Source organism: Fistularia commersonii, chromosome 14, assembly GCF_037954325.1.
Source record: "Fistularia commersonii isolate RoL2024-O1a breed Wild chromosome 14, RoL_Fcom_v1.0, whole genome shotgun sequence".
Taxonomy (NCBI): domain Eukaryota; kingdom Metazoa; phylum Chordata; class Actinopteri; order Syngnathiformes; family Fistulariidae; genus Fistularia; species Fistularia commersonii.
Window position 1 is genome coordinate 16,404,987 of NC_141297.1, and position 17,474 is coordinate 16,422,460.

The 17,474-nt window shown below is 41.7% G+C and overlaps 3 protein-coding genes and 1 long non-coding RNA gene across 6 annotated transcripts; 3 read left to right on the top strand and 1 right to left on the bottom strand.

Annotated features, from left to right (window-relative positions):
* Positions 1 to 951: 951 nt before the first annotated feature.
* Positions 952 to 5,616, top strand: LOC147227409 (uncharacterized). Of its 2 annotated transcripts, none has more exons than XM_086159930.1 (2): positions 952 to 1,092; positions 3,406 to 5,616. In XM_086159930.1, exon 2 carries the CDS (start codon positions 3,423 to 3,425, stop codon positions 4,971 to 4,973), a length of 1,551 nt encoding a protein of 516 aa, XP_086016056.1. In that variant the 5' UTR covers positions 952 to 1,092; positions 3,406 to 3,422; the 3' UTR covers positions 4,974 to 5,616. The 2 variants fall into 2 exon arrangements, with proteins under 2 accessions (XP_086016056.1, XP_086016057.1); XM_086159931.1 differs by having other exon boundaries at positions 963 to 1,092; positions 3,409 to 5,616.
* Positions 5,617 to 8,195: 2,579 nt separating this feature from the next.
* On the top strand, positions 8,196 to 10,147 carry snrpg (small nuclear ribonucleoprotein polypeptide G). The gene is made up of 4 exons (XM_086159898.1): positions 8,196 to 8,334; positions 8,499 to 8,521; positions 9,197 to 9,321; positions 9,975 to 10,147. Exons 1-4 carry the CDS (start codon positions 8,303 to 8,305, stop codon positions 10,023 to 10,025), a joined length of 231 nt encoding a protein of 76 aa, XP_086016024.1. The 5' UTR covers positions 8,196 to 8,302; the 3' UTR covers positions 10,026 to 10,147.
* Positions 10,148 to 11,443: 1,296 nt separating this feature from the next.
* Positions 11,444 to 14,366, bottom strand: LOC147227411 (uncharacterized). Its single transcript, XR_015107138.1, has 2 exons — positions 14,247 to 14,366; positions 11,444 to 12,207 (listed from the first exon to the last, which is right to left on the bottom strand). It is a non-coding gene; the product is annotated as an uncharacterized LOC147227411 (long non-coding RNA).
* plpbp (pyridoxal phosphate binding protein) lies at positions 12,700 to 17,428 on the top strand. 2 transcript variants are annotated; one of them, XM_086159895.1, is made up of 8 exons: positions 12,700 to 12,848; positions 13,753 to 13,860; positions 13,952 to 13,987; positions 14,078 to 14,153; positions 14,278 to 14,418; positions 15,238 to 15,380; positions 15,543 to 15,641; positions 15,981 to 17,428. In XM_086159895.1, exons 1-8 carry the CDS (start codon positions 12,759 to 12,761, stop codon positions 16,170 to 16,172), a joined length of 885 nt encoding a protein of 294 aa, XP_086016021.1. In that variant the 5' UTR covers positions 12,700 to 12,758; the 3' UTR covers positions 16,173 to 17,428. The 2 variants fall into 2 exon arrangements, with proteins under 2 accessions (XP_086016021.1, XP_086016022.1); XM_086159896.1 differs by lacking the exon at positions 12,700 to 12,848 and adding an exon at positions 13,169 to 13,591.
* Positions 17,429 to 17,474: the final 46 nt, after the last annotated feature.

A 17,474-nucleotide genomic window follows, 5' to 3' on the forward strand; every position in this document is an offset into this window, starting at 1 on the left:
CTAAAGGAAACTAATGAGCCACTGACTCCAACTGGCTTATCCTGTTTTCTTTTGTATTTGTCATACATCTCTTGAATTAAGCAGATCAATTAATTAATGTAATAATGGTGACAAAACAATCAATAGCTGCAGCCTGGTTGGAGACTAGCCTCTCAGCAGTTCCACCACTCCTTATTTTGACCGAGAAAATGTGAGAAAGAGTGGGAACCCAGGAGCAGGTTAATTAGAAGTTAAAGTATTAAAGTAAAGATAAATTATAGGAAGCTTGTAATAAGTGTTATCAAACTGTTGATGAAATAAAAACCTGCCAGTTTGTTGGAAACGTGTGTAGTTGCTTTTTCAACAATAGATGCCAAATCTTTATTGGAGCAAAGCAGTCTGTTGAATGACTCTGAAATGGACAGTCGCTTCAGCCTTGAAAACACTTGCTGTAGTACCAACTGTACTTTTATTTTGTTTGTTTATATTAAACTGTTGCTATTCCTCACTGGGACAGTAACTTTGTCTGACTTGAGTAGTTGTCAGCTGATGTTTATTTTGAAAAGAGCATACATTTCAAACTACCAATCACACACTTGGTTTTCAAGATAAAACAATCTAGTTTTCGGTATTTGGAGTTACGGGATACTTTACCCCGTTTAAGCTCTGTGGTTTCATAAACGGACATTCATTTAACAAGTGCAGCAACGCAAAACAACATGGTTGGGCTAAATTAGAAGTAAGAAATTAATTTTTCAATGAAATAAATAATAGTGTTCTTGATTTTATTTTCTTCTATATAAATATTTAACCATTTATGACTTTGACTAATACAGCTGTTTTGAAGGAGACGATGATATTTTAACATTCTGTGCTGTCAATCCTCGAGTGATTGACTGCCCTTCGATACAAAGAACGCATTTCAAATGGGTAAGTGACGTTACGGAAGCGATCCTGATTTTTGCAGGAAAGCTCCGCCCCCACAAACTTCGCTTTCACTTTTGCAGCAATGCTAGTGTGGCTTCAGACAACCAAACGTGTTCGCCCAACCAATGGAATAGACCTATCGACGTCGAAAGTAGCCTGTTGCGTCGTGTTTGCTTGACAACGAGGGTAAGCTGATTTTATTTCCCGCGAAAATAACGGTGGTACGAGTCAAAGTTGCGTGTTAGCATCTAGCGCTAGCACCGACCTGATACTAGCAAACAAGACGCCTGTCGTGTAGGAGCACCGTCACAGTCCAGATACTTCTTGGTAGACCGTTCTCCAGCTCCCCCATTCTTGCGTTTGCCTCTTAAGGCTCAATCGCAGAATATTCATAAATTTTGTATGCAAAGGTGGCAGCTAACCGGAATACACACAGTGTGTGTACGTGATACAACGCCAAACTTCATTGAGATGAATTTGTTCTCGCCGGAAATAACGTTAGGAAAACAAACTCCCCCTCTGCGGAGGCCCCAATAGATGGGCCCTCTGGAGCCTGTCTGTTGTGGCAGCGATGCATGTTCTCATGATAAAGTACTGTTAAATGCATGGTCATGAATTTGTCCTGCATCCACGCAAGTTAAAACAGAGACGTAACGCACGTTGGTAAAATCTTAGGGAAGCGTCAGTGTGCCAGTTAGGCATGTCCCAGTTTGGGGTGATCATACAGTTGTGCTTCAAATTTTCATGCAGATGTTCATCATGATGAATCATGTCAATGTTTAGATTTAGTGTGCCGTTATCATTGTTTGTGCTAATGTGCATTAATACATATTTTGTGTTAATGTTTGTTACAAATTTTATGAATACATCTAATTTCAGGAACAGAAATAATGGATACAAAAGTTGTCAATGTACATAAAATAGCAAGTAGTCAATAACAGAGATCACATTTTTCAAAGTAGCGAAAATAAAAGTGTAATGTTTTTACTATTACACATGCTTATGCATTTTGCTTGTGCTGTTTTTCTGCATAGAGAATATTGATTTATAATCGAGATATTCTGATACCAGACTATAGAGTTAATGCGAAGTGATTGACACATGAATCACAGTGAATAATCAAATTCTTCTGAGTCATTAAAGAAAAAGAAATCACAGTGTGTCACTTGTATGAGCTGCACCCACCCGGAAATTAGGGGCCATTTCTGCCCCTTAGTGGACTGAGCCAGTGCAGCCTCATCAAAGGGCTGCAAAAGTCCACTTGAGCATATCAAGAAGTGGGCACATTTGTCCTGTGTTTGACCGCATATCATCAGGCTTGAACATTGTTTTTCTCACTGGTCCAAGTCATAATTCTATCACCTTTTTATAATCTGAGTTAAGTTTGGATGGCTGTGCGTCTCTCTAGCCCCCCTGTCCACCAAAATCCTCTGAACTTTATCATCAGGAACTTATCTACCAGGCGAAAAGAATCCCTGGTCATCTCTATGTTGTATGTTTCTTCCGCACCTCAAAGATCAGGGGAATTCATTCAAATCAGGTTGATGACACGTGAGGAATTGGTAAATGTAGCAGCACTACATCTGTGCCTTACACTTGATCGTTTTGTGTCACCAATTCAAAGTCCTACTGTCTATTTTCCAGCTGCAAACACCAATCAATGGTTCAATCAATACTTATACATGCTTTTTCCTGAGAAGGTTTGGGGCTGAGGGAATTTATTTTACCCGGGTAATGTCTTTGGAAACGCACCAGAGCTTTGCAGAATTCTGGGTACTTCAAAACCCCTGTGGTGGCTTATACTGTATGTGACCCTGTGATCAATCGATGACGGTCCAGGATGAACCACCCAAATCCACAGGAGTATCTTTTGCATTTGTTGTTGCTCCCATTTAGAAAAGGGGTTTGGTTTGTACAGTTTCCTCTTTCATCAGTATATACTTGCACTGGCAAATGTTTGTGAATATAATTATATATATCGACTATCTACTTTGATCAACATGCCACAAACCTATGCACCCAGTCCCTAAAGTTAATTCAACTTTTGTTAGGAAAAATTATTAATGTTTTGAAAAAAATATCTTTCAATTATGACACCATATTTTATACTATCCTTAATATCATTTATAATTCCCAAAGTTTCCATGGTCATTGCTTTTGATCATGTCTTGCTAATTGGTGAAATGTTTCGCTTCTTTAAAACCTTTTAAGGTCATTTGATTATTTAAGGAGTATTTTGACAGCAAAACAGTGAAAACATACAACTTTTCACTGTCATTTACACACCTGAGCAATTTAGGATATGAACTAAAATAATTTTGATTTGTTTCAAATATTGTCACCCCTAAAAAACAACTTTGCACTGAAGGTAAGAGGGAAAAGATGCTTCTTTTACTTTGTGATCAACTCTTCCTTCCACTAAGACACTGCACAATCATGTTGTTTGGATTGTGATTCTGATTTTTGAGTAAAACTAAACAGCTATTGTTGCCGCTAAAGCAGGTGCAGCCAGAGAGATGGATGGGGTCAGCTGGAGCTCCCAGAGTGCCCAGGAGTCCTTCAGCCGCACCAGGACAACTACAGAGACCCTGTCCAGACTCGCCACTTTCATTGCCCGTGCAGAGACGAAACAGCAGGCACGGGGCCACAGGCAGCAGGCGCCCCCGTCCCTCTACAGCTGTCAGGAATGTGGACTGGGTTTTAGTTTTACTACAGATCTGCTGCAGCACCAGGACCTAGGACACACATTGCCTAAGCCTCACCGCTGCCCTTCCTGCGGCCAGGAGTTCTCCCTTAAGTCATCGCTGCAGCTGCACAAGTGCAGCCAGGACTCGCCCACTTGTGAATGCTGCCATCGAGAGGTGTGGCCAGGCTCCCCCTGCCCCGCGTGCAGCATTCGCACCTCAGACCCTGGTAAGCAGTCCCCCCACCGGCAGCCTCATCTCCTGGACAGCAGCCCTTATGCGTGTGCCCCCTGTGGGAGGGGTTTCAACCAGAAACAGGCTCTGCTGCACCACCAGCAGGCAGGTTGTAGCGAGCCGCCGTCCCCTTCAGGTATAGTCGGTACCAGTAGCCTTCCAGAAGATTCCCCAACTCTTTCTGAGGGCAATTCGCTGCGCTCTGACTCATCAGACACGCCTGGGCCGAGCAGGAATAGCATGTGCCCAGTCTGCTCCAGAACCTTCCGGACGGAGGTGGCGCTACTGCGCCACGAGCAGGCCGGCCATCAAGACGAGCAGGCGAATACCCAGCAGGGACAGGAAACCAAAGAAGGAGACAGTGGAAGAGAGGAAGGCAAAGGTGGTGCTGCCAAGGTGAAGTTGGACACAGTGAAATTTTCTAAATCAAAGAGACAGCTTCTGAGCTGTCGTTCTTGTGACATGGTGTTCAGGAGCACCTCAAAGCTGTATGTGCACAGGAAGGAAAAGCACAGCCGGGAGAAAACCTCCAGTAAAGAGCAACGACCAGTTGCCAGCAAGCGGCGGAAATTCACATATCCGTGTCAGCTCTGCGGGAAGATCTTCTTCCATCATCTGTCACTGAGGGCACACTACAGACAACACGCTGCGTCAGGGCTGCCTGCAATTAGAAGCAGCACCAAAGACTGTCAATCATTAGGGAAGAGACCAAAAAAAGAGGATAAGAAGACTGTGAGGGCTGGTCCAGGGAGGCCCAGGAAAGTGCCTCGTTTAGAGAGGGTGGTCAGGGAGCCGGAAACACACGGGGAAACAGCAGAGGAGGAGGGGGAGGAGGTGGCATGGGAGTTCCCCTGTCCGTCCTGTGCGGAGGTGTTCTCTCTGCAGTCCCAGCTGAGGGAGCATATAGAACTCCACCAGTCATCTGTGAGGAGGAGGCAGTGCAGCGTCTGTAGCCAGGAGATGGATACCTGCAGGTGGCCTAGCTCCAGAAAGCAGCGGCTCTACCACTGTGTTCCCTGCCAGCAGGGCTTCTCTGCACTGGACTCCTTCCTAGAACACTGTCAGGAGCACCTGCGGGTTCGTGTGGAGGAGGACAGTGTGGCCGAGAGCTACGCACGACAGGCCAGCAAAGCCCATCACACACTTTGAATGTCATCAGCCGTTGCCTTTAAGCCTTGAAGGTTCCAGTGATGAAACGCATTTTGTGTTCACTAAAATTATGGTGTCACTGTCAGTTCCATCTCATATACTGACGAGTTGACTGCTGAAAATCTTTCTCCAAGTTTTAGACTGTAACTGTAAACAATCTTTGATTATAAGTCAGGGTCTACCAGTTGTTTTCAAAGGACATTATTAGTGACTCAAGGAGGCCAATATTTAGTTACAGTAAATATTAAAAATCTTGTACCAAAAATTAGAGCAAATTAACATGTAGAATTTTGTGTAGAGCCCTTTTTCTGTTCAATACTACCTTAACTTCCCAAACAGACAACTATTTAGAGTGGTAGGCTTGTAAGTCATTACTCGACTTACTGTTTTGAGATGAAAAGGTATATTTCATGGCATCTCAGGAAAGAAAAAAAATATCGTCCATCCCAGAGGTCTGCGCTTTTACATGAACAATATCACTAAACTATGTCCCAATGTCTGATGAGAAGTGCAAAAACATGAGTTAGTTCATTCACAGTTGCTGCTCCGGTAGCGTGATGAGCCCTGTTCCATATATGTATATATATATATATATATATATATATATGGAACAGGGCTACCCTCTCTAAGAAAAAAAAAAAAAAATATATATATATATATATATATAATTATTTTTTTTTAAATTGACATTTTTCCTCTGGCTGTCTCTACCTGCAGCTCATCTGGAACCCTCGCAGACTTTTTAGGTTAAAATGTCTGCGAACAAACAAGTAATGCAAAATGGACAAACTTCAAAAGAAAACTTTGTCTTGATCTTGATAGCAAGGCAAAGACAACTGGCAGGCCCTCTTTTACCTGCCTCGCAGTAGTTAGCTTAGCACAATGATGTGCAGCCTGTGGTGTCCGTTACCTTTGTCAGTGGTGTGGAATGTGCATTCCAGCACTCTCATGTTGTGACCTACACACTTGTCACAACGAGGAGACATTATGAAACACCAAGACCTAATTTTCGACGCCAGAATGACTTTCTCAGTAAAGTCTTATAAAACATTAGCTTTCAAAAGCAATAAATCGAGCAAAATCATGACGATGTGAGGTCATTGTTGCACTGATGATTGACAAAACACAAATTATTGCTTTGTTATGCCTAACTGCAAGAGATACCCCCCCCTACTGCCCATTTTCAAAATTGGGTCTCATTGACAAGCATCTAAAACGTTCCACCTTAAGGAAATGGCATCTGTCTTCTCAGGATCATAGCAAACTGGCAAGTTTCCCAAAGGGTTGTGTTCATCTGAGCCCAAGATCGCTTGTTTGGCCAGGTTGATGAGATTCATTTTCTTTTCAAGATGCATGCATGTGTGGAGAGGATTTTTGTTGTTTTTTTTCCTCTCTGTTTCACCAACCTACAGGTCTTTACAGGGCCAATGGAACATCATCTGCAGGCTCAGCCTGGAGTTCAACTGTTAGCAACCAAATGGAACCAAAAGAAAAAAAATTGCTACAACAAAACAAACTGCTAACATTTGGCAGGTGTTCATTCAATTTCGGTTATAAGCTGCACTAGACAACTGTTTTATATCATACAGCCAAGCTATGAATTAATACAAAATCTTAAGTAAACTCCACTTTGTTTTCCAGCTCTGGTTCCAGAGGTAATATCCCATCATTTTCTTAATACACTTTAAAGGACTTCTACAAAGAGCTTTATTAGTAACCGAGGCAAATATAATTTCCCAAAAGAATGTTTGGGTTTTTTTTCGTTATTTTTTTAAAGCAGAAGAAAATTAAAAGGTTATCTAGATTTCACATCTAGATGCATTGGCTCTTCTAGATTTCAATATATCTATGTTTGTGGTGTAAAGGAAAACCATACCAATCTGGGAAGTTGCTTAGATCATGGGTAATGTAGTTTTTCGCGCGTTACAAATAGAATTTTATTTCAAAATGATCAGATACAATAATTTTCTGTGTAGTGTCTCATAGGAGGTTTGAACTTTGAAATTATAATTGTAAAGGTGAAAATTTGGGGATTTTTTTTCTTTTATTATGGCATCTGAGTGCATGTCGCTGTGGAGCTGGATTTTAAGATGGCTATCCAGAGAGCATGCAAACATCAGTCGATTCATCTGCAACTTGTTACAGTGACTGCTATTCCTAGAAACTTTGCAGATAAGTCATGGCAATATGAGCATTTTGAGCTATTACACTTTCATATTGCGCCTTTAATGAAAAACATTGACCTGCCGATGTCTGATAAGTTGGTAACTTGCTAAAGCAGCAGTATATTTCTTTAATGGTCTTTTCTGAGAGAGATCCTTCCTGCACTAGCAGGATGACACACAGCATCAGTGCTGTCTCTAAATAAGGTCAGGTATGTGTTCTGCTGTACTATTTTGTTTTCAATGAGTTTTGGCAATAATTTGTTATTGAAAAGAAGTCTGTAGGTCATTTTGCTGACTGTTTGCTGGACTCAGGTACTTGAATGTGCACTGAATCTGAAGCCCTGGTTGTGCATGCGCACATACTTTTTCTGGATCTGAAAAGAAAAAACAAAAATAACGGTCTTGATAAAATGAGCAGTTCAGTGTTCTGTTCTTGAGGTTCTAGCTTGTGGTATTTGTTACTCTGGTACACTTAAGAACAAAGTTGAGACGGCTGATACTGATTGTGCTCCCCCTTAAAAATGCCTTCAATGAAAGTGATGGTTTTCCTTATTAGCTATGCAAATAGAGTGATGTCAAGCAACTCAGATGGTTATGAGTTCTCAGCAGAACTACTTTCATGTCTTTTTTTTTCTCCTGGAATGATTTTCATCTACTGTTTTCAAAATTCTACTGTGAAATCTAGATTATTTAATAGATTTTGAAGCCACCACTTTTTCAAAGTGTTTTGTAAACTGATTAATGGCTCTTTTTAAATCACACAATTAAACTGTTGCCCCAGGACAATTCTTTTGTGTTCTTTCTGTGAATTTTTGGAATTATGCCTGGCTTTCCATAACAAACCTAACTGGAAACAAAATGTATCTACGGATGGTCCGATTTTGCGGTAACTTTTTCATTATTTTTATTTTTTTCTTAATTTCCCGAAACGGCACAATTGGCCAATTTCTGTTGATTTGACTTTTTGAAAGTAATGCACAAAAAGACACAGTCGCCCGAATATCTCCCAGGCCTCGAGGTGGCGCTGTACAAATCATACACACCGGAAGTACGCTCATCAGCCATCCCACCCCTGAAGAAACGGCGCACGTTCTTTCTCTTCCGCGGTTTTGTGAAACAATAATCCGACGAGCTGTGGTGGCTTCGGTCAAAAACTAAGAAAAAATGAGTAAAGCACATCCCCCCGAGCTGAAGAAGTAAGTTACTCCGTTTCTCAAAACTTGACCCTTTAATTTGAATACATGGATGATATTAATTGAAGTTCTACCCGGATGAACGGAAGTTAGCTAACAGCAATTAGCTTGTTGGTTCACCCGAACCTTCGAATAACCTTCGACAACTATTTCTGTTCTTTTTCCAGGTTCATGGACAAGAAGCTTTCATGTGAGTATTTGGCAACTTTCTCGCCGGAAATTCCTCACAGGGACATGAAATCTCACGACCGAGCAAACGCGCCCATTCATTGTCAACAAACGACTCTACTCTGCCCAAATAGAAACGTTTCAGAAAAGCAAAAATCAATCGATTACGAGTCCCTGTGTTGCAAACTGTAAAAGATGTTAAAACCTTACGTACATTCTTAAAGTCAGTTTAAATGGAAAGCCAATTGTTTCGGTCGTAGCTGTATCATGGCGCTCCACTTTGCCGCCCTCGTCCGTTCACACTCAGTCGTGCACTTGGGCAAAAATCGAGTGAGGGGGATGGGGGCAGGTATTTTCAGTTTTTTAGATAATTAAATTCAATATCATTGCATATGAGAAACACATGTATGTCTTCTCACCTACAAACGGAGCAGATCTGTCAAACTTCCTAGCTCGGTTACATTTCATGAACCAAATAAAGCAGAAATGTCTTTCATTAGTGCATTTTATTTTTCAATGACAAGAACGCACCTTGTGTCAGTTGTGAGTAAAAAATAGTGCCAGCTCGAAATTACTTCTGACAAGTGATGCTACTCTAAATACACAGTGTCACAATGGCAACTAGTCACACATATCCTCCTCCTCAAGCCAGTTTTTCAATTAACTCCTTGACTGTTTCACGACTGTATGTTCTCAGTGAAGCTGAACGGAGGACGACACGTGCAAGGCATCCTGCGGGGGTTTGACCCCTTCATGAACCTGGTCGTGGATGACTGTCTGGAAATGGGTCCTGGAGGACAACAGAACACCATCGGCATGGTGGTCAGTATCTTCTCATCGACCCCTTTCACTGGAATCTACCAGCAAGCGTTGCTGGTATTAGTGTGTATCCATCTGATGATCATTCTGGTTACATTTGTCCCTTCATGTCTCAGAGGCTGACATGGCTGCTTTCATGGTGCTTTCCCACCTACATTCTTTGGTCCAAAACAAAAACCAGGGGTGAATCGTTGATTCATTCATTATTTAGGACATGATGGGGGCTATCATTACACTGGTACTGTGACTGGATGGTGCAGGAAAAAAATTAAAATGTACTGGTCCTTGTTCCAGTACTTCTATTTGAAACTAAAGGGGGACCGATAACGTAACCCTTTGTAAAGGTCACTTTTGGCAGAATTTGGCTCTGTGTAGGTCAGGTGGGGCAGGACATTATTTTTGTTTAACAAGGAACATATGTACTACATCCATGGCTGGATAAAACTGATGATAATCTGTTGGATCTTAGATCCTGTGATAGTCATTATGATGGAAAAATTGTAAACAATACGCATGAAATAAATACAAATATATTATAAGCAAGTAATCGGATGTGAAAGTAACACTAATCGAAGTCTTGATCGTGCTGACGATAAGTATATGTTATATATTTTCATGGTTGTGTGATCACGTATGCTTTTTGTTGTGTGTTGCAGGTGATCAGAGGGAACAGCATCATAATGCTTGAGGCACTGGAGAGAGTATGACTGATGACTATATCTGACCTTTTGATTTAATCTTCGTCAAACAGACAAAATGCACCTGGTCTCGCAAAGGATTTTTTTGTATGTCTCTTGAATTATCTTTGTGAATAAAGTAATTTTTTTTCTTTATAGTGTCTTCTTTCAAACTCACCGTATTGCCACAGATAGCGCCTTTCAGGGTATTTTTTACATGGCTAATAGTTTTAAATGATCAACAGTACAATAAAAGATATGCTGTAATGGCAGCTTTTTTTCCCAAAAAACTTTTGTGTTTCAGTTACCACAAATACAAAAATATTCCACCTTGTGCATCTTGAAACACATGCCTCTTTGTGCTGTTTGAATTTGCACATTGTTAAATGTCTTAGGCAAGATTGTTTTAGATAAAACTATTCTGATTTTGTAAACTCACAAATGTATTTATAATCATTGTATGAAGACAGACGAAAACAAGGCTGTCCTGTTCACATTTCTGCAAGGAATGATCCTCAAACATCTGGAATCTTAAAAAAACAACAAATTGTTAAGCAGAACACCTGTAGTCTTTATCGCGACATATCCTGGATAAACCAACCCAATGGGTTTTTCGTGTCGGAAGCTTCCATTCAGAATCATAGAAATTTAATTTGAAATTCGGGGGAGCTGTAACATTTGAGAGTGTCCTGATTAGTCAAGACTTTTTTAAGCATGGTTTTATATTGCAACCATAGGACAGTGACTGACTGCTTCTACAAACGGCAGGGAGCAGACGTTTTCAGGTAGGGCTTAAGTTAAAAGCAGAACCCTGTGATGATACAGATCATGATCACAAAATGATTTGATAGTGTAATATCATTGCATATGATACCTTTAATTTTTTTGTTCCTTATTAAACACTCAAGGACACCAAACAAGTATATAAGCATACAAAAAAAAAAACATCCTGGCTTTTGGTGGTGCAAGCCGACCTGGCGAGACTCAAGCACAAGTCGGCCGCCGAGGATTGAGCCAAAGCTGCCGTCGGAAGGCAACGTCGGCAGGATGCAAGCAAAGGCAGTCGCAGGGTCCGATAGGATAACAAAACCAGAAATAGCAAAAACAAAGGCACAACAAATGAATCAATACCGGCTCAAAGTCGCGCCACTGTTCACTTCCGGATCATTTGAGTGTCTGACAGACCAATAGATTTTTTTGTGGGTTTGTTTTCATTTAAAAAAACATTGTGACGCTTCCATGATGGCAACGAGGTTTTTGCTCCAGATGTCACCGCTTTATTCCCAACATTTCTCATGCTCGCTCGTCGAATCTTCCCGTCCCCGCCTCTCTCCACCAATCACCAGACCGCATCCTGTATGACAAAGCCGCCGTCCAGTGATCAGCGAAGGGCCGGTGAGTGGCAGGTCGCCAGCCTACAGCTTTTATTTCGGGGTCGCTTCACTATGCTGGTTTCATGGTGTTTTTATTTAAGGTCATTTGTTGATTTCTGTTCATCTTGTATAATGGCCTAAAAAATGGAAAAAGATCTAACATTTTTCACTAAATGACTTGTGTTATATGATAAAGGTTACTAGGTACCTCTACAGCAGTATCATTCTTATTAGAACCTAATGTTGAATCTAAAATCAATATTTTACACATTTTACAAATAGGGGCCCACAAAGACCATCACTCATTGGGCCCCTAACCTAAACCAAAGTACTCTTTCCATCTTCCCATCACTCTTCTAGCATCTGTCAATACATTTCCCTCTCTGTCCTTAATCCCCCTGGACCTGTTGTACATCCTTTCCATCTTTATCTCTCTGTTTCGCCAACCTGTATAAGTCATTCTCTCCCTCCTTTCTGTCCAGCTGAGCATACAAGTCATCGTACGCCCTTTGTTTTGCCTTTGCTACCTGTATCTTAAACTCCTGTCTGTTCTCTTCGGTCCCTTCAGTGTCCCACTTCTTTGCGGTTTCTCTGTCTATACTCCTACACTCCCTCATACCACCACCGACTCTTCTCATCTTCTTTTCTTCCAGATGATGCACCAAGTACTCTCCTACTTGTCTCCCTGATAACATTAGCTGTAGTTGTCCTATCATCTGAAAGCTCTACCTGACCACCCAGAGCCTTTCTCAACTCCTCCTTAAAAACCATACAACACTCCTCCCTTCACAGCTTCCACTTTTTTGTCCGCTGGGCTGCCTTTGTCCTCTTGATCTTCCCTGTATGATAAGAAGAAGAAATGCTTTTATTGTCACATATAGTTATACACTGAGCACAACAACAGTCAAATTTGACAACTGCATTTCACCCATCATGGATGAGCCCTGTGCACAATGCAGCTAAGGAACAGCGCCAGGGGAGCAGTTAGGGGTTCAGTGCCTTGCTCAAAAACACTTTAGCAGGCTAGGAGAATCCGGGAATGAAGAGGGAAAATGCATCTGGGATGTATGGAGCAAAAGGATGTTTGATTCTGATTATTTGCTCACAGTTACACGCAAAGAGTGTTTGAGCAACTCCGACTTTTGAACAAATGGAGAGACATGTTGTAACATGTTGTATTTAACTTGTTTTTCTGTGCATTTGAGAGACAGCAGCGATACCAGCTGTTCATGTTCTCCCTGTTTATCTTAAGTTAATGATAAAGTGGCTTATCTTGTGTGGCTCCGACGGATTCTCCCAGAGACACCTTAATAATCATCCCAACGCACATCTGTGGCCGACGTCACTGTGCACGACACCGTCGAGTCTGCGTCGTCGGCGGTTCACGGTGATGTGGAAACTAGCAATGACGGAGGAGATCGGGAAAGCGCTCCAGTCGGTGGTGGACCGGGTGAACCAGGCGGCGGCGCGTCGTCCTAGAGTAAGCCAGCGCCCGGGAGGCTTCGCGGGGGCCACCGGCCGCGTTACGCCCGGCCATTTGGCGGCGAGCGGCTTACGTAAAATGGGTGAACGCTTGCCTTTCGATAACGGCCAGGGTCTGTTGCGCCACGGCTCATAGCTCGGGGTCCTCGGAAGATAGAAAAACACGAGGCCGAGCGTGTTAGCTTAATGCAGGACTTGAGAATTCAAAGCGAGCAGAACTAGAGAGCGAGTGTTCGTCCGGTACAACCTCCAACCAATGGAGTCGACACTCACGCTAACTCATTAGACAGAGCCTGTGTGTGTGTGTGTATATGTATAAATAAATACACACACACACACACACATTATACATTCCACAAACGCCAGGTGTCTCTTTGCTCGGTGCATGGTACTTGGAATCATTCACAGGATCTATGTCCTCAGTATGTCCCCTTGTTCCCTTTAAAAATTGTCGACAAAAGGCTGTGAGGACAGTTCCATAGCCGCCCTCAAAATCTGTAAGTGACAACCACACCGAGGAATAGAGCCCAGGCCAGTTTACACTGGGCTAGTATTGGGGTTTAGCATGGAAGCGTCCACATATAGACATAAATAAAAGGATTCTCTCGCTAACTCACAACAATGAACAATTTGGAGTTCAGTGAATCCACTGACTGTTTTGGACAGTGGGAGCAAATATGTTATCAGCAAAAGATCCACAGGAAAATGGTCCCCCATACATGGAATTGAATCCCTCATAATGTGAGTATATCAGCCTGTGTCTCTGCCGAGTGAGTTTGCAGATCCTGGAGTGAGCGAATATTGGGATTTGGATCAGTTATGTCGAGCCGCAGCATAAAATGCAGTTGAACGTTGCTGCCAACTTAACTGACTCAGTGTAATCTGATTTGCATGTTCATCAGACTCTTCCCGCTGTGCCCCCTCGCCTGGTTGCCGTTAGCAAAACCAAACCCCCAGCAATGGTCGTGGAGGCTTACCGACAAGGACAGCGCAATTTTGGAGAGAACTATGTGAGTGTTTTAAGTACAGGTTTGCCATTTCAGGAGTTTTAAGTCATTTTGTGTAGTAAGATCCAAAATGTGTTGTTTTTTTTCTCCCCAGGTGAACGAACTGCTGGACAAAGCTTTAGACCCTCTGGTGAGTTTACACCTGTCATACTACCCAACATTGATTGATCGATTCTCCTCATCATTTGAGAGACTCACAGTGTTTCTCTTCCAAATTTAGATTCTAGAGTCTTGTCCAGAGATCAAGTGGCATTTTATTGGCCATTTACAGAAGAACAATGTCAACAAACTACTAGGTGACTGAGTGAATGATTGTGTGTGTGAGGGGTAGTGTGTGTGTGTGTGTGTGTGTGTGTGTGTGTGTGTGTGTGTGTGTGTGTTGAACTTGCATGTGTGCTTGATTGCGTCTGTATGTCCCAGGTGTCCCCAACCTGTTCCTTGTGGAGACGGTCGATTCTGCCAAGCTGGCCGACAGGGTCAACAGCTCATGGCAGAGAGTCAGAGGAGCTGGAATTCAGAGGTTAAAGGTCATGGTACAGATCAACACAAGCGGAGAACAGAGTTAGTGCTGATTTGTTTTTTCATTTATCAAATATATTAAAACTGCCTGTGATATTAACATACACCCTACAATTTGATTTGTTCTCTCTGGCAGTTTTATGTATTTGAACACATGATTTTATGGTTAGTTTTGCAATAATGCATTTTTGAACAAATTGATTTTACTTTCTTAAAAATCAAGAGGAAATCGAATGGATAAAAGGTCAATTAGCCACATCAAAATCAGCTAGACATGATCAAAAAAACTAACTGCAATTTAGCATCATAATGCCTGACAATAAACACATTCTGCTTTTTATCAATCAAAAACAAACTTTTTTTTTGGGAAAATGATAACAGCCTAAAAAATAATAACGCCAGAGCTATAATGAGTAGAAAATTTTAGTTAAGTTAAATGCAACATATTTTTTATAATCTATAGTTGAACCATTCAGTCTGAGTTATTTTTTGTTAATTATCCAGTTGATAATGTTTTGCTATTAATATTTTTCCTCAGAAGCAAGGATTATTTGAAAAAAAAACATGGAAAAGAGAATAGAATAATTAAATGTCTAAAAAAGAAAAATAGTCCTGTTGATCAGCATCACCTACAATTGCCCAAAAAGTAATTAAATATACAAATCCTCAATAGACTGCGAAAAACAAGAGAAAATTGACACATTTTAAGTATGCTGTTGGATTCCTGCTTTTCTAATAAACTGAAACTTGAACGAAGTATTATATCCTGAGGAGGTACTCATTTATGTGTGTGTGCGTGTGTGTGTGCATCATGTTACTGCTTGGTGCTACTGGTGTGTCCCCATGTTGTTGGATTGGCAGGTAAACATGGGCTTCCTCCAGAGGAGACAGTGAAAACTGTTCAGCACATTGTGTCTCAGTGCTCTGCCCTGCAGTTTTCAGGCCTCATGACCATTGGACGCTATGGTTACAACCTGACTCTGGGACCCAACCCGGACTTCCAGGTATATAGTTCTATTCCCCTTAGAACAGAGTAGCAACTGCATGTGCACGCACATTGAACCAGCACCATCAAGTGGGCACACTTTGCCTCTCTCACACTCCCTGCAGTCTGTTTAGTAACCTGCCATGAAAATTGTGAACAATATGTGTATTTGTGTGTTTAGATGCTGCTTAGTCAAAGGCAGCAGGTGTGTGACAGCCTGAAGCTGCCACTGGAGGAGGTGGAGCTCAGCATGGGGATGTCCAATGACTTTGAACATGCTGTGAGTGTTTACCAATCAGTGCTGATGAGTGCATTATGTGGAGTTTTTCAGTTATCTGTTCATTTTTTCCATGGCCTTTTTATCCATCTTCATGATCTTTGAGGGTCAGCTGCCTCAGCCTCACTGCTCAGACAAGAACTAGAGCTTTTCTAAATGAGTCAGTGACACATGAAATATTCAACCAGTTTACAGTCTGATCTCTCACAAGGGAAGTTGGTCCCTGCCCCCTTTACCCACTACCCCAATCCCAACCACCAGCTGACAGTTGCAGGTTGTCTTGGTGATCTTCCAGTTCAATTCCAAGAAAGGATACTAACTCGGGTGTTGTCTGTGTTGCAGATTGAGGTTGGTTCCACAAATGTGCGGGTGGGGAGCATCATATTTGGCAACAGGGAGTATTCCAACAGTGCGGCCAATACGCCAAACCCGAGTCCTGCCCCAAGCCCAGCCCCTAGCCCCGAGAAAACATCTAAGGTTGTGTCAGAGGAGGCTGCCAAGAAGATGCATCATCTTACTGTGTCAGAACACTGAGACGCCCTTCTGTTTTAAATTCCTTTAAGAATCTTGTTGGGGGGAAAAAACACTAGAAAAACACTTAATGTGCAAATTACAGATCCAGAGCCACGTGGACGAGTGTTGCATATATTTAAGGTGTATTTGGCCAATTCTCACCTTTTTCTGCATTTTTCTTTCTCTTTTAGGCATTGAAGGGGAAATGCTGGGTTTTTATGGGGAGTCTGACTGTGGGTCATGATCCTTTACAGTAAGACTAGAAGACTGTCCATGAGATACATTACAAAGCCAGAGACTCTGACAAGTTAGCTTAGAACAATAAATGGTTGTCTATGTTAACTGTTAGTCTGCTTCCATTGAGAGTCATCTAATGCCGGTACAAACACTCCATAACACTTATGCATTAATGCTTTCACCGCACAAACCATTTTATGATGTGAACATGTGATACTGTAAGTTACCTTTCTGGTTTCAGACCCTAATGTAACACTAACCAGCTATAGTGTTACAGCTGCTCTTCAATGCAGCATACCTATCTTAAGTATTACTTCAGGGATTATTGTAAACAAGTACATTTCACAAAACTAGGCATGTTCCGTAAAAGTAACTGGGGAAAAAAATTGTTCTACTTTTTTTAAAAGTAGCCTCTGAAGAGTTATCAACCTCTAGTGCTTTGACCTTTTCCTCATGGAAATCTGGAGTACAAGATTAATGGATATCAGAAAAATAACTGAACACCGTTCATTACGGGAGAATGACAATTGGATTGTGGTTGGTGTGACATTTTCTACACATCTGAGCCGCTGTCACCGTGAATGCCGCACAGAACAGCGTGCCGTCATTGTTGTACAGATGAAACAAAGACTTAATTTAATAAATCATTATCCCTTTATAATAACACATTATATTGTTTGTTTGATATTGTTTTGTATGTGTGCAGTCAAATCTCTATTCTTGATATGAGCCAATATGACCAGGTGTCTTGTTTTTTCCGTATTTGTCTCGTGTCGGGGTGAAAGAGTTAACCTATGCAAAATGGTGATCTTGTCATTTTGTTCACGTTTCTTAAAACGCCTGCATTGCAACCATTTCCTCCGAGATGTCATGAGGTGTGTGTGTGTCTGTCTCCATGGTGACCGCTTTCATTGTTCTGTGATAAACTCTGAATTTGTGGTTTGGACGTGTGATTATTGTCTTGAACTGGGCACTTTCAGCATTGTTTAATTTCTAGTGATTTTGGAGGGAGGTCAAGCAATAAATCCCACTGATGAAAATGTTTGCCATCTGTGTTCTATAATTGGCAGTAAAGAACAAGTGAAG